The sequence below is a fragment of the Pleurodeles waltl genome, chromosome 6 (assembly GCF_031143425.1).
Source record: "Pleurodeles waltl isolate 20211129_DDA chromosome 6, aPleWal1.hap1.20221129, whole genome shotgun sequence".
In the NCBI taxonomy this organism is placed as follows: Eukaryota; Metazoa; Chordata; class Amphibia; order Caudata; family Salamandridae; genus Pleurodeles; species Pleurodeles waltl.
In genome coordinates this window covers 1,275,964,860-1,275,991,818 of record NC_090445.1, presented here as the reverse complement: position 1 = coordinate 1,275,991,818, position 26,959 = coordinate 1,275,964,860, and the positions used below count along the sequence as shown (strand labels likewise).

General features: G+C 45.4%; 1 protein-coding gene across 1 annotated transcript in view; it reads left to right on the top strand.

The window, feature by feature from the left end:
- The window catches only part of LOC138300803 (SPARC-like), a 695,108-nt gene extending 668,444 nt beyond the window's left edge, over positions 1–26,664 (top strand). Inside the window, exon 9 of the mRNA XM_069240576.1 lies at positions 24,160–26,664. Coding sequence (XP_069096677.1) covers positions 24,160–24,209 — 50 coding nt within the window. The 3' untranslated portion in view covers positions 24,210–26,664. The remainder of the gene's footprint in view (positions 1–24,159) is intronic.
- The last annotated feature ends 295 nt before the right edge of the window (positions 26,665–26,959 follow it).

Genomic DNA, 26,959 nt, shown 5'->3' with positions numbered 1-26,959 from the left:
GATCATCCAGGTCAAGACATCTAGAGTTGCTGTCATCACTGAGGGCTTCTTCTGGTGGAGAACTGGGTTGCCATGGTACATGCTCGCCGCTGTCATTGGCTGGTGTACCTGTGGACATGTAAAAGATTTGTTACAGTGATTGTCATTTACATATTCGGCATTTCTGGCTTTCCCTATGAGATGGGTGTTGTCCTTCCACCTTTAGTTCGTGTATGGTGAGGGATTGTAGAAATGGCAGTGCTACATGCTGTCCATGCATTACTGTTGTGTGTGCATGCAGAGCTGGGAGGGGTGTGCTTTTAGTGAGTAGGGCATGCAGGGGTACAGAGTTGAGGGTGGTTATGGGGGTAGGGGGTGACATGGCATGCAGGTATCGCTGGTGTTGAGGTGGTAATGGTGACTTACCAGTGTCCAGCTCTCCAGTGATTCCAGTGAGGCCCTCTGGATGCAGGATATCCAAAACTTTTTTCTCCCATGCTGTTAACTGTGGGAGAGGAGGTGGGTCCACCACCAGTCTTCATGAAGGCAACGCGGTGCCTGGAGGCCACTGCATGCACCTTCTCCTGTAGGTCATTCCACCTCTTTTGAATGTTGTCCCTTGTGCGTGGATAGGTTCCCATGGAGTTCCCCTTATCCACGATCCTATGCCATAACTCCATCTTCCTGGCAATGGATACCCAACAGCTGAGGCTCTACTCTGACAGTTTCTTCCACCATCACCCGCAACTCCTCATCAGTGAAACGGGGGTTCTTTTGTGGGTACATGCCTATTGTATAGTGTGCGTTTTGTGCAGACGGTATTAGGTGTTGAGGTATGGTGTGTGTGATGCATGATGGGTATATAAGTGGTTGTGGTGTGTGCAGTTCTGTCAATGTACATGCTGGCAACGTGTAGCAGGATTGTGGAGTTAGCAAAGAATTGTGGGTTGTGTGGGGATGTGTTTTATAGTGCTGTTGGTGGGTGTGTATGGTGTGTGTATATGTGTCAGGTGTGGGTTTTTCAATCTGGCTACTATTGGCTTCTGCTGGTGTGGAGTTGCCAAATCGACTGCGGCGGCCTGCACCGCCAATGGGTAACCGCCACTGAGTGTCCACTGTGGTGATTCATGATTCATAATTTGGAGGGCAGTGTTTTGCAGGTGTAGCAGGGAGGGTGGTGGGTCTGTAAGTTTTTGGCCTCCATTGGGTCTGGCAGAATTGTTGTTGTGGCTGCTTTCTGTTGGTTTTGGTTTTGTGTGTCATAATTTGGCGGGCAAATTGCCGCCCCTGCGGCGGGCTGTTGGCGGCTCTCACCACTGCGGCAATTTCATAATGAGGGCCATTGTGCTTTATACCCCAAGTAAAATAAAGCACTTCCAACTTTGAGGGTATGGGGCACTGGTGAATTGCAGTAACTTCCGGGATCAAAGAGCTGGGAGAGCACTCGTGCCACAGGGGGTATGCATAGTCACTGCACCCGGATCACATGGACCCCAACCTCAAATGAGGCTTGATCCTCAGGCCCATGCCCCCAAATATGATAGTGATTTACAGGGCTTGTCCCTCTGACACAAGTGGAGGAAATTTCCAATGTTTCCCCGGGGGCCGCATCAAGGTTTGGGGACAGAGTACCTGGCAGGAGTGTGGAACAGCTGAAAGGCTCCCCCGGGACTTGATGTCCTCAGAGTGGTCCCCGCATCCTTGGCGACCCACCCGCTCCACTCAATAACAGCAGCAGATGACACTGATGGGAGAGATTCTCCTCTGATCCCCAGGCTGCCAGCCCTGAGCTCTGTGTCTCCTGCGGCAGAGGGGGATGGCCAGGAGGTTCACAGCCAGCAGTGTCTGGGGCTAGGGACATGGTACTTCAGCACAGCACTCCCTCTCGCACATCACAATATCCCTTATCAGGGGCCACGCTAAGGAAACCCCATGCTGCTAGTCGCACTTTGGAGAAAGTTGGAAGGGCTCACCATGTGCTCCTTTTGGTCAACAATGAAATAAACACTGAAACGCTCACCACACATTTCTCATTGCTCATGACACAACGAAAACTGTGAAACACTCACCACGTGATCGTCTTCTGCACCAGATAAATACCAAAGGAGGAATCTCTCTGGATCCTCTTGAACCCCTGGCTTTCTGACAACCAAGGGGGTGGGGAAACAGCCAACCAAGGCGGCAAGTTAGCACAACAAAGTAAGTGGTCCATATCACTTTTCCTACTGGCAGACCAGTAGTGCCTGGTGAAACCAAACGTCAGGGAGCAGCTAGCAGCAGGGCAACAAGCAGAAAAGCAGTCCCATGAGTCCTTTATGAAACCCAGCCAGTACAGGTAGCAGGGCAAAAACTGAAGAGAAGTCCAGATGAGTCTGGCTCAGCAGTCCATCTGACAGAGGTTTGGTCCCAGTTCCAAAAGTGCTTTAAAATCATGGGGTCAGAGCCCATATACTTAAATTATAAAATGCCTTTGTTCAGGGGATGACTTCAAAAGGACACTTTCAGGTATGACACATCTCCTTTCAACCCAGCAAAGGACCTCGGCAGGGAGTAATTCAGCCCATTGTGTGAGGCAAGGACACAGCCAATACAAATGTAAGTGTGCCTGCTTCCCTCTCTCCCAGCCCAGGAAGACTATCAGTATAAAAATGGACGCAGATGCCTCTTGTTGGAAAGGTGGATTTATGGAAAGGGCAGGAAAGTACATACACTTAGCAATAGGCCACTAGCCCCCACTAGGTTCAGTTAGGTTTCAATAAATTAACCCCAGCTCAACCCTTGGTAGCTTGGCAATAAGCAACAAGGCTTAACAAAGGAGACAAAGACCCTCATTATGACCCTTGGCCACGGTGGCGGTCTCACTGCCAATGGTCCAGTGGTGAAGACCGCCACTTTATGAGTGTGGCAGGTTGGCCTCTGGCAACCCGCCACATCCCCTTACTGTACCAACAGGGCGGTTGAACAGCTGGGCCAGAGATTAGCATCTCCAACCCGGCGGTCCACTGAAGACCGCCGGGGGTATAACGAGTTGGCTTTCCACCAGGGTTTCCACGGCTGTAGCACCGCCACAAAAACCTTAGTGGAAAGGCTACCAGTAACAGGAAATCTCTTTCCTGTCACCGGCAGATGACTCCCCCTAACCCCTTGCAATCTGGATACCCCATCCCCCATTCCATACCAGAACCCCCCTTCCCCCACCCCCTTCCAATACAGCACCACCCTCCCCGCATACACACACACACACACCCACAAACACACCGCATACACTCATTCACCAACACTGACATACAGACATTCACTCACACGCATCCATACACGCATTCAGTCACATGCATCCATACATTCTTTCACTCACATGCATCCATACATTCACTCACTCCAACAATCATACATGCATTCAAACACCCTTACACAAATGCATTCAGAAACGCATTCAAACACCCAAAAACACACGCATACAGACTTACATTCACGCATGCAGACCACACCCATTCACACACGTACACACAACACCCCCCACCCTGTTGAACGATCGACTTACCTTATCCGGCAAGGAGGTCATCCGGCAGGGAATGGGAACAGGCACTTCCACCGCCGGCAGCACCCTGCCATCACAACACTGCCAGGCCATATCACAGGTCATAATATGGCTGGTGGAGTCCTTTTGGCGGGGCCGGTGGTGGAAACGCCCATGCACCCCGACCGCCAGCACAACTACGGGAGGATTTCTGCCCAAATTGTGGTGGAAATCCTTCAGTACTCGTAATATGGTGGTCGGAAGACCACCAGCACTGGCGGTATTCTTGCACCCATGGCTTCGGCGGTCTTAGGAAAAGAATGCCCGAGTCATATGAGGGCCAATGTGTGTGAAGTATACAGTTATTAAATAAAACAAGGAAACGGTTTACAAATGCAAAAACAATTTATAAGAATAGAAAGTATTTTTGTCTTTAATTTGACACCAAAATAAATAAAATCTGATAAGGGGATCCAGCTATATAAATTTTTAAAGAATTAATGTTTTTAGCACATAGAAACAAATAGTGTCAATCTGGTCATCTGGTCACACCTCGACCAGGACACAGTCGAAGTTTAAGGCTGACAGCGATGGAGCCCTGCTCTGCTACAGCAAGGGGGAGGCCTGGGTCAAAAGACCTAGTCGTTTTCTTGAAGGTTTTCTTCAGTGGGATGAAGTCGCCAGTCTGATCTGACCTCCTGGAGCCCTACGCATCGCAGGAGACCTAGGTGAACATTTCTACGTTCGTATTTAGACAATTTTTCGAGATGAAAATCCTTCGACCGGGCCAAACCTGAATCTTGTTCCGACGTCCCTCGAGCCCTCTTCCGATACACTGTGCGGGAGGTCCTGGTCAACATTCTACATTCTGACTTAGTCACTTTTTTGGAGATTTTCTTCAGTGGGACGAACTTGCAAGTCATGCTGGGTCGCGGTTGAGGCAAGCTGGCTAGAATCAACGCGGCAGGTCGGTTCCTGTATGGAGCTTTTTCCAAAAAGATTACCAATCTTCTCCAAACTTCTGGATCTTCTTCCAGAAGGTCTTTTATGGTCCTTTAGGAGTCCACAGCTCACCCCAAGGTACCAGAAGCTCTGAGTTGCTCTTTGAGGGTGCGTACTCCTACTCCCAGAATGCACCTGGCTCAAACTCCAAAATAGCCACTGGACAGTGGTCAGCTGATGCAGGGGACTTTGTGTTAGGGTTTGTGCACAGCAAAGAGCATGTCACCTCTCACTGCACTAGTGGGTTCTGTAATAGCTCCCTTTTAAACTTACTATTGAAAGCCTTTCTTGTTATCTCACCTGCCCCCCCCCCCAGGCTTCTGTGTATGTTGTTTAATGTGCTGTTTTGTTTACACATTGGGCCTTGCTTTTACCAAGGCTTCTTTAAAACACTCCTCTCTAGGCCATGTGTTAATTTAACTCATTTGCATAATAACTGAAACTCTGCACACCTTTCAAGAACATGCGCAGCATGTGAGGACCACACCCAGCTCTTCAAACCACACCCAGCTCTGCACACCTTTCAAGAACATGTGCAGCATGTGAGGACCACATCCAGCCCTGTCTATAAAAGGCAGCCCCCGAGCCTCACCCAGTGCTTGTGCTCGTCTACCTCCCGCTTACCTGAGGACAGATCCCTCGGCGCTGGCACTCCTGCTCTCTACAGACTTTCATTGGCTTCAATGGGCGCAGCTGCTGGCTCTTCCTTCTTCCGGTTTCCGGTTCCTCCTTGCCTCAGCCTCTCTCCTACAAGCAACCTGCAAAAGAGAAAGAAGACAAGGTTAGACTGATCAGTATCTCTTGCCAGCAACAAGTAAGTGCAAAACTTTTATTACCTGAAAGAACTTTGACAACAATTTCTGGATTTGTGTAGAGACAATTTGAAACAAGATACCTTCCACGAACATTGTGATTCAAACTCTTTGTTGCAAGAATACTTTGCGGAACTTTGTGAAGCAAACATTTTTTTTTTTTTATGGAACTTTTAAGAATCGAACCGTGGAAACCATTAACAGCAAGGCAAACAGTAAATCAAGGACTTGCACAAATTACATGCTGTATTTTGACATAAAAGTACAGTATTTGTTTTATAAAAGATTCTGGAAATATGGGAAAAGTGAGTCTGCTATTGGGAATTTAGGCTTTAGTTATATTAAGATGAATGTTTGATATTGGTAATTCTGATAACGGTATTTGTTTAATGTTTTAGAAGCTTTAGAGTATTAGAAAGCACATCCCAGAGCAGTAACACATTCCAAACCTGGAAACTAGAGACCAGGATCCAAGAGGTACTTTTAGAAGAAAATTTCTAATAAATAAAGGGATAGTCAGGAACCCAGTTAGGAATAGGTTGTACTTATCTGTTCTTTGTTTATGTTTCATTAGGCACCAGTTTCTACAGAAGTCAGAGAGGGCCGCAGATTTGTGCAGCACTTCAACAGTGGAAACGCAAGAACGGTGTTGTCTCTTTATTTTATTTTATCCACTTCCCCCCTTCCCTTGAGCTTCTGTTCTTAGTGCACTGTTTTAAAAACTAGTGTGCTGGAACAAGCAGTTTCAGGGTGGGGTCGGATTGTCTTCAACCTCCATCAGAACTGAACAAGGACTCAGGTGAGCTGGGCTTTGACACTTTGGTTAGCATTATTTTACCTGTAATAACCAGGGTCTCCCTCCTTGAACCAGTTGAAGCCAGGCAAAGTCCTTTTTGTGGTGAAGTCCAAGTGTGCAGCTGGTGCAGTCCTTCAGAGTGCAGCGTCCAGGTGCAGGTCAGGGGTCCAGCACTGCAGTCTTTCTTCTTCTGATGTTCTTCCTTGTAGGGATCTGAGGTGTGGGTTCAACTCTGCCATATTTATTCTTGCTCCTGGGTGAAAAACAGTCCTGGGTATCCAATCAGATACAGGCTCCTTTCCCCTTTGATGACCACTTCCTGGAAAGTGTGGAAAAATCAATACCAGGGAGCAACTTTCCTCGAAAATCCAACATGGCTGAAAGTGATTTTTGGAAGTTAGATCTGGCTGAGGCCACCCACTGGTGTGGCTAAAAATCCTAAATACACCCCTCTACTGCCCTCTCCCAATCTAATCAAGAGGGCAACAAACTGTCCAGGGTTGCAGGATGTTAGGGTGGTGCATGGTTCCTCCAAATGTCCTCCACTGCCTCTGAACACCAGTTTGGCAGCCCTCCCCCTTCCCCATCTGCTGAGGCAGATCTCCTCCCTCAGGTACATCCTTTGTGTTCAGCCCAGGCCACTTCACACCTCTTCAATGCAGCCTGGCCAGGCTGCCAGAGGCTGGCCAATCAGAAAAGGGCACTACAGAGCTGAAGTTGGCAACTTTCAGGTAGAGTTTTAAAACTCTTTACCTGAACTAGTTATATTAAATCCAACAATTGTAAGTTGCGGGATTTATTATAACAAATCATTTGATACCAAACTCGAGTAATCTGACACTTAAGGGGACTTTGTAAATTAAAATAAAGTCTCCCCATTTTAGCCTATGGAGGCCATTCACTACATTGAGGGAAAACAAATTTGGGTATTTTACCTCACCAGGGCTTCTAAAACAATTTCTATAAGGTCCCTGCTTACATATAGTTACATGGCACTCATCCCTAGGGGCACATAGGGCACACCTTAGGGGGGACGTATACGTAAAAAAAATGTAGTTTAAGGTTTTGGAGGTACTTTTACTTCCAAAGTCAAATTTGCATATAATTTAGTTTAAAAGCAGCCAGCAAGGCAGGCCTCCCTTTAAAAGGACACTGGGCACCTCAGCAGTGCACCTATGGGTGCACTACTTATGCTGGGGTCCCCAAACCTACATGTCCTACAATATACTAGGGACTTGTATGTAGGTTGATACGGTCAATTATAATTAGCCTAATTTGCATATCCACTTTACGCAGAGCACTAGCCCTGGGACTGGTAAGCAGTACCCAGGGCACAGCCAAGAGTCAGTAACCACCAGTATCTGTCCAAAACGTTTGGGGGTGACTAGGGCAAAAAGGAGGACTTTCCTACACTGCACCCAGGATGAAAGGTGATGGGTACTAACTATAAAACTAAAAGTACACAGTTCCAACCAATAGACTAGTACAAATGTATATAGTAAGTAATAGAGTCTATGAGTCTGCTCTTATTAGAACAAGAGCCCTCACTCACCAAATAGTGACATGCTTCATCATCGGGCTTTTGCTCCTCATCAGGCCGGCACTGCAATGCCTGATGGGCCCCTCGTGGGGGCTCTTTGCCGGAGATCCTTTAAGTATAAACTATACTTCTATCATCGGAGTCAACATGTTTCTCGCAAAAAATGTCTGTTAAGATCGGTGCGATTCGTCAGTACCGAAAAACTTACCTAATCTATATGTTATAACCCATTACGGAATTTCTTCGTACCACAAAAACCCTCCTTGTATTAAAGGATGGGCCCCATCGGGATAGCGATAAGCATCAGTGGTCCAGGCTTGTATAGTGAACCCGCTCGTGTGGCCACCGGGTGGATAACCTACCCCTGCTCCACATCCCAGAAAAAGGTTTAATACAAGAAGGGTTTTTGTGGTACGAAGAAATACCGTATTGGGTTATAACATGTGGATTAGGTACGTCTTTTGGTCCTGACGAATCGCACCGATCTTAACAGACATTTTTTGCGAGAAACATGTTGACCCCGAAGATAGAAGTATAGTTAGTTCTGTAATCTAACTCTCCACATTCCCCCAATTCAGGGACTGACAGTTTTTTTGTTTCTGAGGGTGGACTAGACATTACTTCTAATCCTTACCCACACTCTGTTTTTAATCATGGCAGGGGTCTGGGTTGATTAAATACTATATTTCCAGACCTCTAGCCATTTTTTTTTTCACATACCCATATACCAATCCCACATACTAGCACTCAGCTACCGGCATTCTTTATACTTAAAAGATGTCCGGCAAGGAGCCCCCACGAGGGGCCCGTCAGGCATTGCAGTGCCAGCCTGACGAGGAGCAAAAGCCCGATGATGAAGCATGTCACCATTTGGTGAGTGAGGGATCTTGTTCTAATAAGAGCAGACTCATAAACTCTATTACTTACTGTATACATTTGCACTAGTCTATTGGCTGAAACTGTGTACTTTTGTTTTTTTGGTATTATGATGGGAGTACCGTACACAGGACCAACTTTTTTCTAAACACTCCCGACATATTAGCCCTTTTTTGTTTGTATTCGATGGCTACTAACCTACACCCTGGTAGTCCCCATCAGCTCAGCGAAAAAATCTGTAAAGGCCATCTGCGTTGGCATGGGCACTCCCAGGTCTATGTTCCACTGTGAAGTCCATCCCCTGTAAGGGAAATGGACCACCTTAACAGTTTTGAGTTCTCCCCCCTCATTTGCATCAATCATCTGAGAGGTCTGTGGTCAGTTTGAACATGGAACAGAGTGCCGAGCAGGTATGGACTCAACTTCTTCAGGGACCAGACCACAGCAAAGGCCTCCCTCTCAATGGCACTCCATATTTTCTCTCTGGAGAGTAGTTGCCTGCTGATGAAGGCAACTGGCTGATCCTGGTCCTCTTCATTAAGTTGTGCTAACACTGCCCCAATCCCTTCTTCTGAAGCATCTGTTTGCATTACAAACTCTTTGCTATAGTCAGAGGCCAGTAACACTGGTGCTGAACACATAGCCTGTTTCAGAGTTTCAAAGGCTTTTTGACACTCTGGGGTTCAAGTTACTTTCTTTGGCTGTTTCTCTGAGGTGAGTTCGGCCAGGGGGCCCACTATGGTCCTATAATTGTGAACAAACCTCCTGTAGTACCCAGTCAGGCCAAGAAAGGCCCCGACCTGATTCTGGGTTTTAGGAGCCTCCCAATCCAGGATAGTCTGGAGCTTGGGCTGGAGAAGCGGTACATGGGCTCCACCAACAAAGTGGCCCAGGTACACAGCTGAACTCTGCCCTATTTGGCACTTGCTTGCCTTGATAGTCAGGCCTGCTTGATGCAGGGCCTGAAACACTTCCTCCAGGTGGACCAGGTGGTCCTCCCAGGTGGATCTGAATACAACTATATCATCCAGATAAGCTGCACTGAAAGATTCCAAACCAGATAGGACCCTGTTCACCAACTGCTGGGAGATGGCATGAGCATTCTTCAGGCCAAAGGGCATCACTTTGAACTGAAAGTGTCCCTCTGCTGTGGAAAATGCTGACCTCTCCTTAGCTCCTGGACGTAAGACAATCTGCCAGTATCCTGAGGGTAGGTCAAATGTACTCAGGAATTTGGCAGCCCCTAAACTATCAATGAGCTCATCAGCTCTAGGTATGGGGTGAGCATCAGTCTTGATGACTGCATTTAGACCTCTGTAGTCTACACAGCATCTTAATTCCCTTTTCCCACCCTGGAGATTAGGTTTGGGTACCAGTACCACTGGACTGGCCTAAGGACTATCAGAGGCTCATTTACCTTGAGGTCCAACATCTTAGCCACCTAAGCTTTGATGTTGGCTTTGACCTGGTCAGACAGCCTGTGCAGCTTGTTCTTGATAGGTAAGCTGTCACCAGTGTTAATATCATGGACCCACCAATTGGTGAGTCCACGGATCAAAGAAAATAGGCCAGCAAACTGCTCAAATACGTGTCTGCAGTCTTTTGGCTGCTGGGCTGTCAACTTGGGAGAGAGTACCACTCCATCCACTGACCCATCTTGTGCATTTGTGGAAAGGAGGTCTGGCAGAGGTTCACTCTCCTCCTCCTTCCCTTCATCAGTGACCATAAGCATGGTCATATTTGTCCTGTACTGGTGGGGTTTCAGTCTGTTGACATGTAGGATCCTATGAGGATTCCTGGGGGTGCCAAGGTCCACCAGGTAAGTGACCTCACCCTTCTTCTCCAAAATTGGATAGAGCCCAGCCATTTGGCCTGAAGTGCCCTAGGAGCCAAAGGCTCCAAAACCCACACCAACTGACATGGGTGATATTCAGGCATGGTAGCCTTCTGGTCATGCCAAAGCTTCATGAGCTCTTGACTAGCCTCCAGGTTGCTGCTTGCCTTGTCCATGTACTCAGCCATGAGGGATCCCAGGCCCAGCACATAGTCTAGCACAGTCTTCCTGGACTCTTTGAGAGGTTTCTCCCAAGACTCTCACACCAAGCACAATGGGCCTCTTACAGGGTGCCCAAACGGTAACTAAAACTGGCTGAATCCAGACCCTTTCTGTGGCACCTCTCTGTATGCAAACAGCAGGCATGGGAGGAGAACATCCCATCTCCTACTGAGTTTGTCAGACAAACTCATGATCATGCCCTTCAGGGTTGTGTTAAATCTTTCCACCAGACAATTGGTATGGGGATGATAGGGGGTGGTGAATTTATATGTAACACCACACTCAACCCCCTTTGCTTTCAGATAGGCTGACATAAAAATTGTGCCCCTATCTGAGACCACTTCCTTTGGGAATCCCACTCTGGTGAACACACCAAGCAGGGCCCTAGCCACTGTGGGAGCAGTGACTGTTCTGATGGGTATTGCCTCAGGGTACCTGGTGGCATAGTCCACAACCACCAAAATGTACCTGTTGCCTGAGGCAATTGGTGGGTCTAGGGGACCAACAATGTCAATCCCCACCCTCTCAAATGGAGTCCCAGCCACTGCCAGTGGTATCTAGGGAGCCTTTGGCTTGCCCCCTGCCTTGCCACTGGCCTGTCAGGTGACACAGGAGCTGCAAAATTCCCTGACTTTCTCTGACATGTGGGGCCAATAGAAATGGCTGACCAGCCTGTTCTGGGTCTTGGTCTGCCACAAGACCTGGGGATATCATGTTTTAATATCAGGAGGAACTCTCTATACTTCTGGGGGACCATCACTCGCCTGGTTGCCCCTGGTTTGGGGCCCTTTGCCTCCGTGTAGAGAACCCTATCCTCCCACTAAACCTTGTGGGTCCCACTGGTATCCCTTTGTTCTTGCCTGGCAGCAGTCTGCCTCAGACCCTAAAGTGTGGGACGCTCCCTTTGTCCCTGGCACAATTCTTCTCTGGTGAACCCACCTGCCCCTTGCAGTTCTGCCACATCAGGCAGAGCTTAGAGGAGAAGGGACTCTCCCTCAGATGTCAGATTCTCCCCCTCAGGTTTGGATTCCTCCTGACTCTCTGTACTTGGTGGGGCTGGCAAGTCAGACCCAGTGCCCTTTCTCTTTTTCTTTGAGTCTTGGCCCATTGTTCCAGGGTCCAAGTGTCATGCATCTGTGCATGGACCCTTCTTTCCACCTCTGACCACTGAGATGCTTCCAGATCATTTCCCAGCAGACATTCTACTGGGAGGGAAGGAGCTACTGCTACCTTTTTCGGTCCAGTCAGTCACACCTCCCCATTCCAGGCTTACCTTAGCCATGGGATGGAGTTTGGTTCTGCTATCTGCATATGTTACTTGATGGAAGACATCAGGTAAAACCTGCTCTGGAGAAACCAGATTATTTGTGCCCATTGTAACATTGGCTCCTGTATCTCTCAGAGCTTTCACTTCAGTCCCATTGACTTTAGGCCTCTACCTATACCTCTCCATGCTGGGAGGTAAGGTGGCCATAGTTGCAATGTTCACCCCACCCATGGGTACTAAGGTGACCTTTGTGTACCCTGATCCCAGCCCTGAATCAACTTCCATCCCCACACCTACACTATCAATCCCATGGGACTTCCCACCAGTTAGGGGCTTCTTGGAGCAAATAGCATCCATTCTGTTGTGCCCAGATTGATGATACTCAAAACACATGCCTGCCTTAGCAAGCTCCTGAAACTTTCCTGCCTTAATAGGATCATAATGCTTCCCCTGGTACCCTTTTCCCTTAGAAGTGGCAAGGCTGAGGGCTCCCCCACCCTGAGAAAGTGTTGGGGACTCTTGTGAGGACTCTTTTGACTTTTTATCATCATTCCCTTGGTTCTTCCCCTGAGAAGAGCCATGTCCTCCCTTTTTCTGGTCACTCCCTAGGGGTTTCTGTTATCCCTAGTCCTTAACCAGTCATCTGCTGCTTCTCTCAGCTCTCTCGGGTTGGTCAACTTAAAGTCAACTAGATACTAGTGGAGCTTCTCTTGGGAACAATTAGTTAGAAGGTGCTCCCTCATAATCAAATTGTAAAGCCCCTCAAAGGTACTTACCTTGTTGCCCTGTATCCAGCCCTCTAATGCCTTAACTGAGATGCCCACAAAATCAACCCAGGACTGGGTAGCTGTCATCTAGGTGTTCCTAAACTTAAGCCTATACTGTTCTGGGGTCAGATCAAACTTTTTAGTTAAGCGCCTCTTCATACCAGGGTATGAATCTGCCTCCTCTCCCCTTAAGGTCAGAAGCCTATCCCTCCCAAAGCTGGGGACCAACTCCCATAGAAGTGAACCCCAGTATTGAGGCTTACCTCTCCTCATCTGGAGGGCTCTCTCAAAGATCCCCAACCATTTTTCTATATCATCTCCCTCTACATAGGCAGGAACCACCTACTTGAGTAATCTGGGACAAAACCCCCCACCCAGGAACATCTCAACTTCTCTGTCACTGCCACCATCTTTTTTCTCTTCCCTTGCCCACGTTTTGTTTTCCAGGGCCAGCTTCTCTGTCTCCAAAGCAATAAATGCTAGCTGGGCTTCCAGCTCTCTTTACCTAAGGGACAGGTTCTCTCCTTCTGAAGGGACCCCCTTCCCCCAACAAACTTTGGGTATGGCCCTGGTAACTGTGTGCAGTGAGGACTGGTCTTCTTCATCCTCACCCAGGCTCAGATGCCCTCCCTCCCCTGAGTGGTTGGAGCTGGCATCCTCCCCTACGTCTTCCTCCCCTGGAACTTCCTCTGTGCTTACTTCTTGGGCCTCAGCCCTGGCTGTCAGGGATTTTATATAAAAAAAAATTCCTGAGGTTAGTGGCTGCATGCAACCTCCTCTCAGTACACATACCCCTAAGATGGACTACTGTCATTGTGGATAGGCTAGCCACATCAAGCTCCATGGTTTCCTAGTTTTGTGTCAACAAAAACCTTTTGCAAAAATTGGAAACAAGAATTTAAAAAAATCACAAAAATTCAATAATTAAAATTAATCTAAATTAAAAATCTAAAACATTTTTTGCAGTAGGACAATGTAAAGGATTTTTAATTTGCTTTACTTAAAACTGTAGTGTGATACTGAACACAAGTACTAGATCCCACCCAGCGCACCAAAATGTTGGAAAGTGGATTATTGGTATGGGCAGGTAAGTACCTACACTTAGCAACAGGCCACTAACCCCCACTAGGTTCAGTTAAGTCTCAATAAATTAACATGGTAGCTTGGCAACGAGCGACAAGGCTTAACTTAGAAGACAAAGGGAGTCATTATGATCCTGGCGTTGAGCGGAAATGTGGCGGTAGTACCGCCAACAGGCTGGCGGTACATACCATTAAATACAAAAGAGGGACAGGGAGGTTACTGGTCCAGTGTACAGTATTCCAGAATTACCTGTTATATAGAAAGGTACACTGTTCCAAAAAGACAATGGGATTAATAGATAAAGATGCAGGGACAAAGAGTGTCAGGGATATCATTGATATCAGGAAAGCCCTCAAACACCCAAGGGGTGACCAGTATCATCACTGGGCTATCTCCTCGTCAGACCGGTGCTGCAATGTCTGGCGGGCCACCCCGGTAATTTGGATTGTGCTAAACCGAAGGCAATTTGCCAGGGAGACGTCTGAAACGAATACTGACTGAGAGGATAGAAAGGCTGTAAGTGTGTAGGAGAGTATGAGAAGGTTAAAATTAGCTCTGAGCCTTAAACATCACTTTAATGAATCAGGGAAAAAGGCACAGGCCAAGATTAAAAATAATCCAGAGTGTTAGTGGGAATAATGTCCCACTGTACTCTATAAAGAAGAAAAGGTAGTGTGCTTAATCCTGTTAATTTGTGGTCAACATGTTTCGTGTCTTTTTTTGGTAAATAAATGATCCTGCGACGCTTCGGCAGGACCCGGAAGACTACTTCTCCTATTTAAAACAAGAAATACTAGAATGTCACTTACAAACTGTAGACAAGTTGTCAATGTCAGTTGGTCAATTAGTCGCCCTGCATAGAAGTGAAAGACAAATACATATTAGTGCAAAAGTGCAGGTAAGCACATAAAAACAACCCCAAGGTGCCACAAATCAAAATGATAAAAGGGCTTACCATCCCACATTCGAGATTGAGCTTCCTAGGACCGTGCTAGCCACAACCAAGGAGGTATTACTAGGCATAGAAGCAACATAGTAACACACATGTACACAATAGTAGGTCAGAAAGGAAGCGCCAAAACCATCATTATGAAATTGGTCAAATCACACATATAATAATGATTTTCAATGTCGGAGTATCAAACATCAGTCGGTAAAGAATAAAACCTTAATAAAAGGTCTAACTACTATGTGAGTTCAAACCCAAACTCAGACAAAAGGTCCATGGCCCCGAGTGTGAGCTGAGGATCCTATGCGTATAGGAGAATGCACTACAAATAACGTGCAGCTGGCAAAACAGAGCGGTCATATAGAAAGCTGAGAGAAATCTGGGTATACCAGGTCAAGGTTAAACACTTAAAAACACACGCTCGTGTGCCTGTGCACAGTAATGTAATACTGCTAGAGACCAAGGCTCATAAAGGGGGCAGCCACTAAAAGCCCAGTGTCTAATGGTACACTTACTTATTTCTGCTCCCTGGTCCGTCCGGAAACCTGCCCATTCGCTGTGCGCCTGTAGATGCGTGTGCGGCATTTTCAGGCTGTTTAAATATGATTTCGAAAACGCGTCTTGTTCGCGTCTCGATCTGGAAGCAACCGACCGGTTGCTGTGGGCCGTAAAAATAGAAGACGGGCAAAATTATTGCCCAGTGGCCATATTGGAAGAAACAACTCTTCAGTTCCATCCTATGGAAAAGCTCTGGTGTGAGCAGACACTGGGAAAGAAAACCTGATATTACTCAGCCTAGTCTGGATCCCAAGTAATCACGCCGGCATTTTAGATTCACTGGTCCAATAGCAGTGGAATCGTTTTATAATATAGCAAGGTAGAATATATTATGGCAAATAGGCAAAAAAAAATAGAAGATGGACAACGGGTGCGTGAGGAGGCGGCCATCTTACTAGTGGTGATACAACCCACAGCTGAATCATCTACAATTCCAGAACAAAGGGCCAGATGTAGCAAGCCTTTTGCGAGGTGCAAAAGGCCAAACGCGATGCACAACCTCAAATTGCGAGTCAGTACCGACTCGCAATTTGAGGCTGCGACTCGCAAATAGGAAGGGGTGTTCCCTTCCTATTTGCGACCGCATCGCCATGCAGAGTTGCTTTGGGACCGCGAATACGGTCGCAAACCAACTTGCAGTTACCATCCACTTAAAGCGGATGGTAACTCATTTGCAAAAGGGAAGGGGTCCTATGGACCACTGCCTACTCTGAAAAAACCGAAACCAAATGGTTTCGGTATTTTTTCTTTTTGCAGCTCGTTTTCCTTTAAGGAAAACAGGCTGCAAAAAGAAAAAAAACTGCTTTATTCAAAAAGCAGTCACGGACATGGTGGTCTGCTGTCTCCAGCAGGCCACCATCCCTGTGAGTGCCTAGACTCGCTATGGGGTCGCAAACTGCGACCCACCTCATTAATATTCATGAGCTGGGTCTTTGCGACCCCATAGCGAGTCGCAGAAGGTGTCTGAGACACCTTTCTGCATCTCGTATTGCGAGTTGCAATTTGCGAGTCGCTATGGCTCGCAAATTGCAAGTCGCAATTTAATACCTACCTACATCTGGCCCAAAGTTTGGCAAACAAAGCATAGGTAAATAACATAAGGCCACCCTGCCAGACAAGTGGCTCATCGCTTTTCTCAAAAATCTGCATATCAGATCACTCCAGGAGGGGGGATCCGAATCCATAAGAGAGAACATTTCAGCAAGGATTCAGGATACCATGACCCCCACCAGAGTAAACATTTGCGGTTATTATTAGTCTGTCCAAAGGTCATAGAGGGATCTGTGTGTCATCTTGGGTTATCAGGGAACCAATGATTGACGACACAAGGACACTAAAATTGAATTTGCGCTGAAATAGCATCCTAGGGTGTCAAAGAATTTCAGGGGATCTCATCATTCAGACCTTCACTATAGGTCTTGAATCTGAACACCCATCTTTGTTCGATTTTGAATAGAAAATTGGGATCATTGCTATTGTATCTTGGTACCTGTAACACTATCCACCACATGTCATCAGGACCATGATTGGCTTCTAGAAAGTGAGAACTTAGTTTAGTTGTAATACAGGAGCATCTAATATTGCTCCGGTGTTCATTGATTCTCTGTTTTACCGGACGAGTTGTGATACCGATATATTTCAGATTACAAGGACAGGAGATCAAGTAAATACACTGTTGTGTGTTACAATTGGTATGTTTATTCAAATGCCAGGTACCAAAATGATCAAGGTCCACTCTGTCAATCCACATAGTGAGTGGACAGACATTACAGGAGTCACACGGATAATGTCCGGTGACCGGAGGCAAATTCCACAAAGTGGTCTGTTTGACCGAGTCAGTTTGTACGCGTGGACGAGTATGGACAATTAAATCTCGTATATTGGGAGATCTTTTAAAAGCAAACAGTGGCCTAGGGATCTGGATGCCGACACTCTGTAGAATATTCCAACGCCTATTAATTAGTTTCTTTACAGAGTTGGACAGGTGGGTGTATGTGGAAACACATGTCAGTCGATTTTCCGGTTCCCTAAGTACAGGTGCCAGTAGAGCATTTCTATGATTATTACGAGCCCTCTTGTAAGCAGGATTAATAATCTTTTTGGGATAGTGTTGGTTAAAAAGTTTCTGTTTAAGGTCAAGAGACTGAGGGGGTTATTCTAACTTTGGAGGAGGTGTTAATCCGTCCCAAAAGTGACGGAAAAGTGACGGATTTACCACCAGCCGTATTACGAGTCCATTATATCCTATGGAACTCGTAATACGGCTGGTGGTATATCCGTCACTTTACCGTCACTTTTGGGACGGATTAACACTCCTCCAAAATTAGAATAACCCCCTGAGTGTCAAAGGCTTGGACCGAGCTACAGTTGCGACATAACCTCAGGAATTGTCCAACAGGTAGATTGTCGCGCAAGGCCTTAGGATGATGACTGTCATACAGAAGTCAACTGTTACGGTCAGTACTTTTGTGGAAGGTGTTAGTTATGAGCTTGCCATTATCTATCTTGATCTCAAGATCCAGGAAGGAGACTTGTGTAGATGAAGAATGGGCTGTAAATCTCAAGAAAGGGTCCAGAGTATTGACCCATTGGATAAAGTTGTCTATATCCTCATATGACCCTTGCCACGCCACAAAATGAGATTGTCGTGAAAAGGATTTGATGGTGGTAGCATAAACAATCTCTCAAAGTTATACATATACAAACAGGCCAAACTGGGTGTAAACGTGCTGCTCATAGATGTCCCATGAATCTGATGGAACAGGGAGTTTTCAAATTGAAAAAAGTTCTTCTTCATAGCTAATGTCGCACATTGCATCACAAAGTGGACCGGGGTTGGAGATGACCATGAACTAGCAAGGCGTGCTGACTCTACCACTTGTAAAGTAGCTTCCTGAGGGATGTTGGTATATAAAGCCTCTACATCTAGAGTGATGAGAGCTTGAACATCAGTGTTGGAGTTAATGTTGTCAATCAGGTTCAGGACATGTGTAGTGTCCTTCAGGAAAGTGCTAGATTCTTTCACCGGAGGTTGGAGAAAAAAAGTCACAGAAAACAGACAGGGGTTGTAACACTGAACCAATGCCTGATACAGTGGGGCGGCCTGGAGGAGGGAAGGTACCTTTGTGTATCTTAGGCAAGCAGTAGAAATAGGGAGTCCAAGGATGTGAAGTGTCGAGGAACTCAGCTTCCTTAGGAGAGATCCACAAGTTGCTACGAGCCTCTTCAATCATACTTCTGATTTGTGTTTGAAGATCATCTGTTGGTCATGAGCAAGAGGAGCGTAATGAGCTGTGTCACTCAGGAGACGGAGGCACTCATGCCTGTAATCAGAGGTATTCATAATTACAATCGCACCCCCCTTGTCTGCTGGTTTTATCACTATCGACTGGTCTGAAGACAACTCTTTCAAGGCCTTCCTCTCTGTGGATGGTAAATTCATAAATGGCCTCTTAGGGCAGACTAAGTCAAGGTCCGCCAAAACAGCTTTTTCAAATGCCAGGACCTCAACTGGGAGAGAATGAGATGGAGGAACAAAAGTGGATGGTTTTCTTAGACCGGTGTCATCACTCCCAGGGGCCACAGGGCGTTCCAAAAAGAAAAAGTGAAGTCATATTTTCCTGATGAACTGGGAGAGTTCACAGTTCAAACGGAAAGGATCCTCCGAAGGTGTGGGGACAAAACCGAAGCCTTTGTTCAAGGCTGCTGATTCGTGTGTAGAGAGAGGTCTATCGGATAAGTTGACCACTAAGTCCTCGGTGGGGGGTTCTTGCCCTGGCTCCGAGTGACCATTTGTGGTTCTTCTCTGCTCCAATGGACCCGTCTGCCTTTGCCTCTTCTTCTGCCTGAAATAATGGGTAAGGGGGTTGCCAGAAGAAAGGTAGGTTAGGAGGGTATTGTGGTTGGTTATAAAGGGGTTGTTGCATACTTTCGTCAGTGCTCCATCCATCAGATGAAGAACTGCTGCTGTAATTGCGAGTTTTTTTGTTAGACACAATGGATTCATCGGATGAACGAGATTGAGCATCAGCATCATACTCTTCCTTGATATAAGGATATACTTTTTCTCGATCAAATCTCCTGATATCTTTTTGCAATTTTGAGATTTTCTGTTGAGTCAGAAATTCTTTCGTCTCGTTGAGTTCAGTATTGATTTCAAGGAGACGGCTCTTAAATGATAATGTGACTGTTGTCTTATGGTGCTCTCAATGCATGATTTGTACCGTGATAGATTCCGCTAAACGCTTTGAGTTGTTAATGATCAAAACTAACCAATCTCTGGTACATTTCCATGCGATCTGTGCCCAATCTTTTCTGAACACCAGATCGTGTCTGAAAATCCTGGGCATGTTGGAAACCAAGAGGCAGTTAGGAGCAATATTTGCTCTGAGATATTCCGTCATTATGGTGTCATGCATTATAGTCTTGATCAGTTCACGTTTTAAAGAGGAAAATTTATCCCAGTCCTCTTTGAGACTTCCCGTAGGATTAGAGCCTTCATTGTTAAGGATCGAGGGGGCTTGTAGGATCGCGGATACTATCTCGTCATCATAACTGAGACCTTGGAAATTCTCCATAGTCAAAGGGGATAAAGGTGGAAGAAATAACTGAAAAGGTTCGTAATTTGAACCAGTCTAAGTCCCACAGCAAACCTGCTGTTTTAAACCATTAAATACAAAAGAGGGACAGGGAGATTACTGGTCTAGTGTACAGTCTCCCAAAATTACCTGTTATTACCTGGATTCTAATCCTGTTAGGCACACTACCTTTTCTTCTTTATAGAGTACAGTGGGACATTATTCCCACTAACACTCTGGATTATTTTTAATCTTGGCCTGCGCCTTTTTCCCTGATTCATTAAAGTGATGTTTAAGGCTCAGAGCTAATTTTAACCTTCTCATATTCTCCTACACACTTACACCCTTTCTATCCTCTCAGTCAGTATTCGTTTCAGACCTCTCCCTGGCAAATTGCCTTCAGTTTAGCACCATCCCAATTACTGGGGTGGTCCGCCAGACATTGCAGCACCGGTTTGACGAGGAGATAGCCCAGTGATGATCCTTGTCACCCCTTGGGTGATTGAGGGCTCTCCTGATATCAATGATATCCCTGACACTCTTTGTCCCTGCATCTTTATCTATTAATCCCATTGTCTTTATGGAACAGTGTACCTTTCTATATAAATGGCGGTACATACCACCACATTATGAGAAAGGCAGGTTGGCTGCAGCCAACCCACCACTTCTCCACTCATAACGCCATGGCGGTATCAGCCGCCGGGCTGGAGATGTCAATTCTAGCCTGGCGGCTGGCATAGTACCACCGGCAGCATTATGAGCTTGCCAACCACCATGGTTTTCATGGTGTTAGCAATGCCATGAAAACCATGGTGGTATGCTCTACCGGTGACAGGGAATTCCTACCCTGTCCCCAGTAGGCAGCTCCCCCACCCTCCTAACACACACCTGACACCCCCCTCCATCCAAACTTCCCCCCACCCCTTCCGATCTTCACACTCCCCCCACCCCCCATACACGCACACACCTGCAGACATGCACCATGCATACACCCAATCACTCACACTGGCATACATGCACTCATACACACATACTTCCAGACATGCTCGCACACATTCTTACACAATCACACTGAAATGCAGACACGCACTCACCACCATTCTTACACGCATTCACTCACACGTATACAACCATGCAAACAACACAACACACACAGACGCATTCTTACACACTCACACATTCATGCACACACAAAGACACACAAACAACACCCCCCATCCTCCTCCCCTGTCGGAAGCCCAACTTACCTTTGTCGAGGAGGTCTTCCGGCAGGGAATGGGAAGGGGTGCTGCTACCACCAGCAGTGCCCGCCAGCAGAACACCACCAGGCCGTAACACAGGTCATGATATGGCGGGCGGCATTCAAATGGCGTGGCGGTGCTGGTGGTAGTAGCACCAGCTCCCTCCGTCCGCCAGTATGATCACTGCCGGATTTCCGCCCTTCCTGTGGAGGAAGTCCGGCAGTGATCATAATATGGCTGATTGATGGTAGCCGCAGTAACAGTATTTTGGCGCCCTTCACCGAGGAGGTAGGTGTTTTTTACCACCATTGTTAGAATTAGGACCAAAGTGTGTAAAGCATTCAAGTATTACAAAACCGTAGTTAAATAAAACACAGGAAATAGTTTAAAAATCCCAAACCAATTCCTAAACATAGGACATATTTTTATCTTTAGTTTGACATCAAAACAAATAAATTCAGATAAGGAGAACGGGAGATATGATTTTTTTTTAATTCATGTTTTTTAGCGCATAGAAATAAATAGCCTCAATCTAGTCATCTGGTCGCACCTTGACTGGGGCAAAGTCAAAGTTTAAGGCCGACAGTGATGGAGACCTGCTTGGCTACAGCAAGCGGGAGGCCTCGGTCAAAAGTTTACCTTCGGACTTAGGACCAGATGTATGAAGAAACCACTTTGCGAATCTCTATTAGCGATTTTTAAGAAATCGCTATTTCGGATTCGCAAAATGGTATGTATCATATTTGCGATTCGGTTATAGCGATTTCTTAAAAATTGCAAATGCTATTACCGAATCGCAAATAGCGATTCTGAGCCCATTCGCACCCATGGGCCTGTATGGGGTTATGGGTATCCAATCAGAGGCAGGCTCCTTCCCCTTTTGATGACCACTTCTTGGGAAGTGTGGCAAAAATCCCAGGGAGCAACTTTCCTCAAAAATCCAACATGGCTGAAAGTGATTTTTGGAGGTTAGATCTGGCTGAGGCCACCCACTGGTGTGGCTAAAAATCCTAAACACACCCCTCTCCTGCCTTCTCCTAATCTAATCAAGAGGGCACCTAATTGTCTGGGGTTGCCAGATGTGAGGGAGGTGCCTGGGTTGATCCAAATGTCCTTCCCTGTCTTTGAAGAACAGTTTGGTAGCCCTCCTTCCTGCTTGCCCAGCTGCTGAGGCAGATGTCCTGTCCCAGGCACATCCTTTGTGTTCAGCCCAGGCCACTTCACACCACATCAAGGCAGCCTGGCTAGGCTGTTAGAGGCTGGCTAATCGGAGAAGGGCACTACAGATCTGAAGTTGGTAACAGGTAGAGTTTTAAAACTCTTTACCTGAACTAGTTATATTAAATCCAACAATTGTAAGTTGTGGATTTATTATAACAATTAGTTTGATACCAAACTCAAGTCATCTGACACTTAAGGGGACTTTGTTAATTAAAATAAAGTCACCCCATTTTAGCCTATGCAGGTCATTCACTACAGTGAGGGAAACACAAATTTGGCTATCTTACCTAACCAGGGCTGATAAAACAATTTGTATAAGGTCCCTGCATATAGTTATATGGCACACAACCCTAGAGGCACATAGGGCACACCTTACGGGTGACATATATGTAAAAAGAAGGTAGTTTAAGACTTTGGAAGTACATTTAATCCCAAAGTCGAATTTGCGTATAACTTTGGTTTAAAAGCAGCCAGCAAGGCGGGTCTGCCTTTAGAATGACACTGGGCACCTCAGCAGTGCACTACCTATGCTGGGGTACCCAAATCTACATGCCTCACCATATACTAGGGATTTGCATATCCCCTTTACACAGAGCATTGGCCCTGGTACTAGAAAGCAGTACCCAGGGCACAGCCAAGAGTCAGTAACCACCAGTATCTGTCAAAAAGTTTGGGGGTGACCAGGGCAAAAATGAGGACTTTCTTACACCGCTCCTGTCACACCTAGACCCTCCTGTATTGTGACTATCTGGAAAATATGAACCAAGTGTAGCTGTCACTCTGCCCTAGAAATGGATTGGAGCCAGGTTGCAAAACACTAGAGTTAACTTTCTAAAAGTAGCATTTCTAAAATAGTAATGCAAAATCCAACTACACCAGTAAGCAGGATTTCTCACTACCATTGCAACCATACCAAACATGCCCATGCTACTCCTTTCAGATCAGAAATTACCACTTATAAATGCATAAAGGAATTCCTAAATCTAATTTATGAGAGGAGCAGCGCTCACAGTAGGGGAAAACGAAATAGACCATTTGTCACTACTAGGACTACTAGGACATGTAAAACATAAAAGTGCATGTCCTATTGTTTACATACACAGCACACTGCCTATACGGCTACCTAGGGCCTACCTTAGGGTGACAAGGTGTACAAAAAGGGGAGTTTAGGTTGGTGCAGGAAAGGTAAAATAAAAACGACTAGGGGAGATCCAAAGTCAGCTTATAGTGTAGGAGCACCTGTCATGATTAAAAGCAACAGGGCAAGTCAGTAATGGTCGCAATTATCATTCTGTTTCAGGTGTATGAATGGAATAAGGTTGACATGTTTCTTGCCTATTTAATGTCCCACATGGATCACAGCAATTCTTCAGGACCAGAAACCTAACATAATCTCATGGGGGTTGTGTTTAACAGATATCTCCATGTAATCCACTCCTTGCAAAATAAGTGTGTACTGTCTAACTGTTCTGTAAATAGCTGACCAACTTGATCACTTAAAAAGTTCAATTGAGTGGCAGAGGGGACGCCTGTTGTGCGTCTTGCTTGTGTCCCATAGGCCTACCCTGTCCCCTGCGCTCGCCGGAGTGGGCAGAGAATGGGGTTTTAAAGGCTACTTCTGTGGGTGGCACAATCATTGCTGGAGGCCCACTGGTAGCAATTCATTTACAGGATCTGGGTATATGGTATACCACTCTACAAGGGACTTACAGGTAAATTAAATATGCCAAACAGGTGTAAACCAATCATACCAAGTTTTATGAGAGAAAGTACATGCACATTAGCACTGATTAGCAGTGGTAAACTGCCCAGAGTCCTAAAGCCAACAGATACAAGGTCCGAAAAATAGGAGGAGAAAGACAACCCTGCAGAAAGAGCCATTTCCAACACTAAGATATTTTTTTTTGTCTTTTTATAGCTGTGAAAATGGAGTCAAGTAGGATCTGCCATGAAGAAGGAAACCTATGAGAAACGTCTGCTGCAGATGAACAAATGGACAGTGTCCCTCTATCATTTCATTCCAGCTGGCTGTGGGACACCGTGCTGTTGCCCAGGAATATATTTAATTTGATAACTGAAATTAGACATGTCTGAAAACAACTTATGTTGGTTAGGATTCATTGATAACATTACTGTCTACAAATATCATCAACCATTTAATTTAATTGATGCCTTTACTGCAAACAGAATATGGGAAGAAAGATATTTCGCTCGTATCTACATGGTAATAGCAAATAAAGCTGTGAGGTAGTTGATTCAAAATTGATACGAAACAAAATTCTACAAGCTAAATAGAGCTATAGGAGGCAGCATCTGAGAAACCACACAAAACACTCATGCAATTTGTTGGTGAGCACTGAGAGAACCATCCAATTAAACCAGACTCTCCAATGCACAGTAATCAGCAGGCCTCTCTATTTCCACCTCTTCAGACGGGAAAGACAGTAACTAAATTCAAAGAATTGAATAGAAATGGCATGTGTCACACTGTGATCTCCGAATGACTGGTGGAGGACGAGGGGATAGGACTAAGACAATAGAGCAGATGACCTGTCACATAAGAACGATCAATGAACATATTATCAGCGAATAGAGATAAATCTCGTGGGCCCTTCAATGATATTGGAAATATTGCAACCAGACAACATACAATATAAACAACTTATGAGCTCTTTCAATAGTTAAATGAGAAAAGGCTAATAATAATTAGTAGCATAACTAAACATTTACATACTGCTCCCTACAGGGAATTCTAACTTTTTATAGCTGCACCAATGTACTCGCAAGACCATAAAGGCAAAATCAAATATGCTGTGTTGGAATAAAAACCTAAAAACCAAACACACAAACACTCAATTAGGTTGGCACATTCTCATGGTACTGACATTTTAGACATTTCCCATATTTCACTGCTGATCAGTCACCTATCTGTACATCCACCAAATATCTGTGAAACATTTTAAGCACGGGTTGCTGCATTATAGCATCTTCAAAATAGAAAGAAAATGCAGTAAATATGGCATATAGTTCAGGAGCTGTTCAAAAGCTATTTTGACTATTTATGTATTAAAGCCTGTTTTGTTCTTGAAAACCTACCTACAGAATTGGTTGGCTGGTAGCTATCCAAAGACAACCAGAATGGCCTCTTGATTGCAGCAGTTCACTTGTTGTGGGGGCACTGACCATACCAATGACCCACTTTTTAAAATTAAATATGTATCACATATAAAACGTCTTTTATGGTGTCCCTGATTTCCTCAAACGTACATGGATTGCTTTTCACACCTGAGCCTATGGATCCAATTGGAAAATTCAACTCTGCATAAGTCTTGCTTTCCCAGAGGTAGCTGTCTCTGTCTCTACTGCTTATATTCTCACATCTTCTCAGTCCAAGGAAAGATAATCCAAAACAGACAGGCATTTCAACTCAGAGCCTCAATATAGTGTCCCCTTGTTGGATCAGCAAGAGGCCACATTTCCTGGTCCATATAGCAGCGTTTAGAGCCTCTGAGGCAAGGGAAAATAGATACAGTCTGCAGTCCTTTCCTGAATGGAATTCTTATAACTGCATTCTCCATCTTCCTAGATTCTTGTATAAATGTAAAACAGTTTTGAGAGTTTTAAAAGCTGTAGATTATAGGATGGATCTTCTAGTGAATTACCAAATTCACTTTAAAAAAATAATCTCATTCTGTCCTCATCTGTTTCGTTGATTTATGAAAAATCAATTTCACAAGGACTCCCTTCCCATTTTTAAACAAATGGTACTTTAGGGCTCAAGCTCCTTATCTTACCTTCCTAGCCCCAACCAAAGCCTGCCTTTTCCAAACCTTTTATAATCAGAAAGAAACATCCCTTGCAGGTACCCCTGTGGTATCCCCATGCAATTTCTCCCTTGGAGCAAGGTGAGGCCTGCACAAGTAAAAAGTCTGCAGTTTCCCTGTACTGGGCACCAAGCATCCTATTTTAGCACTTGATTATCTGAGAGTAGTGAAGCAGAGCAGTCCAAGGCCTACTTAAGGGGAGGTGGTTTGACATAGTGATCACCATATACTGCCAATAATAGCACTTGATAAATGATTGTCCTGTCACATATTATACACACACTACTAAATACTACACATTCATTTACAAATTTACACACAAGACAGATAGAAAATACCTTAGAGGGCACCCTACAATCACATTTGACCCTCATAAGGGGTCATACATGTTTGTAGGAAAAAAAAGGTAAGTCTATTGGCTTGGTCGAAGGTTTACCATACTAAAAGACCTCAAAATACCTGTGAAAAACACTATCATTTTGTGGATAAATGTAATAATCAATCATAACTGTGTATACATGCTATTATTAATATCGTTAAAGCATAACAACCTTGATCAGCGAACACTGTCAACATTATTATTCCAATAAAGCATTTTAAAATGAACATAACATGCATCTGTTTGTTTTTCTTTTTATATATTTTCAGGCCACATAAGGTACACAAGGTACAGCCATAAAAGCATGCAGTAGAGAACACTATTTATGAACCACATACAATGCAACCATAGAGCGGCTTCTAAAGGGCCTACATTCCATATGTCTTTCTTATACACTTTCAGGTCACATAAAATACAGTCATAGAATTAGCCCTAGAGAGTGCTGTACTTCCAGCCATAAAGCAAAAACTCAATGCTTAAAACTTAGGTGAAAATCCCAAAGGGTTATAGATTTC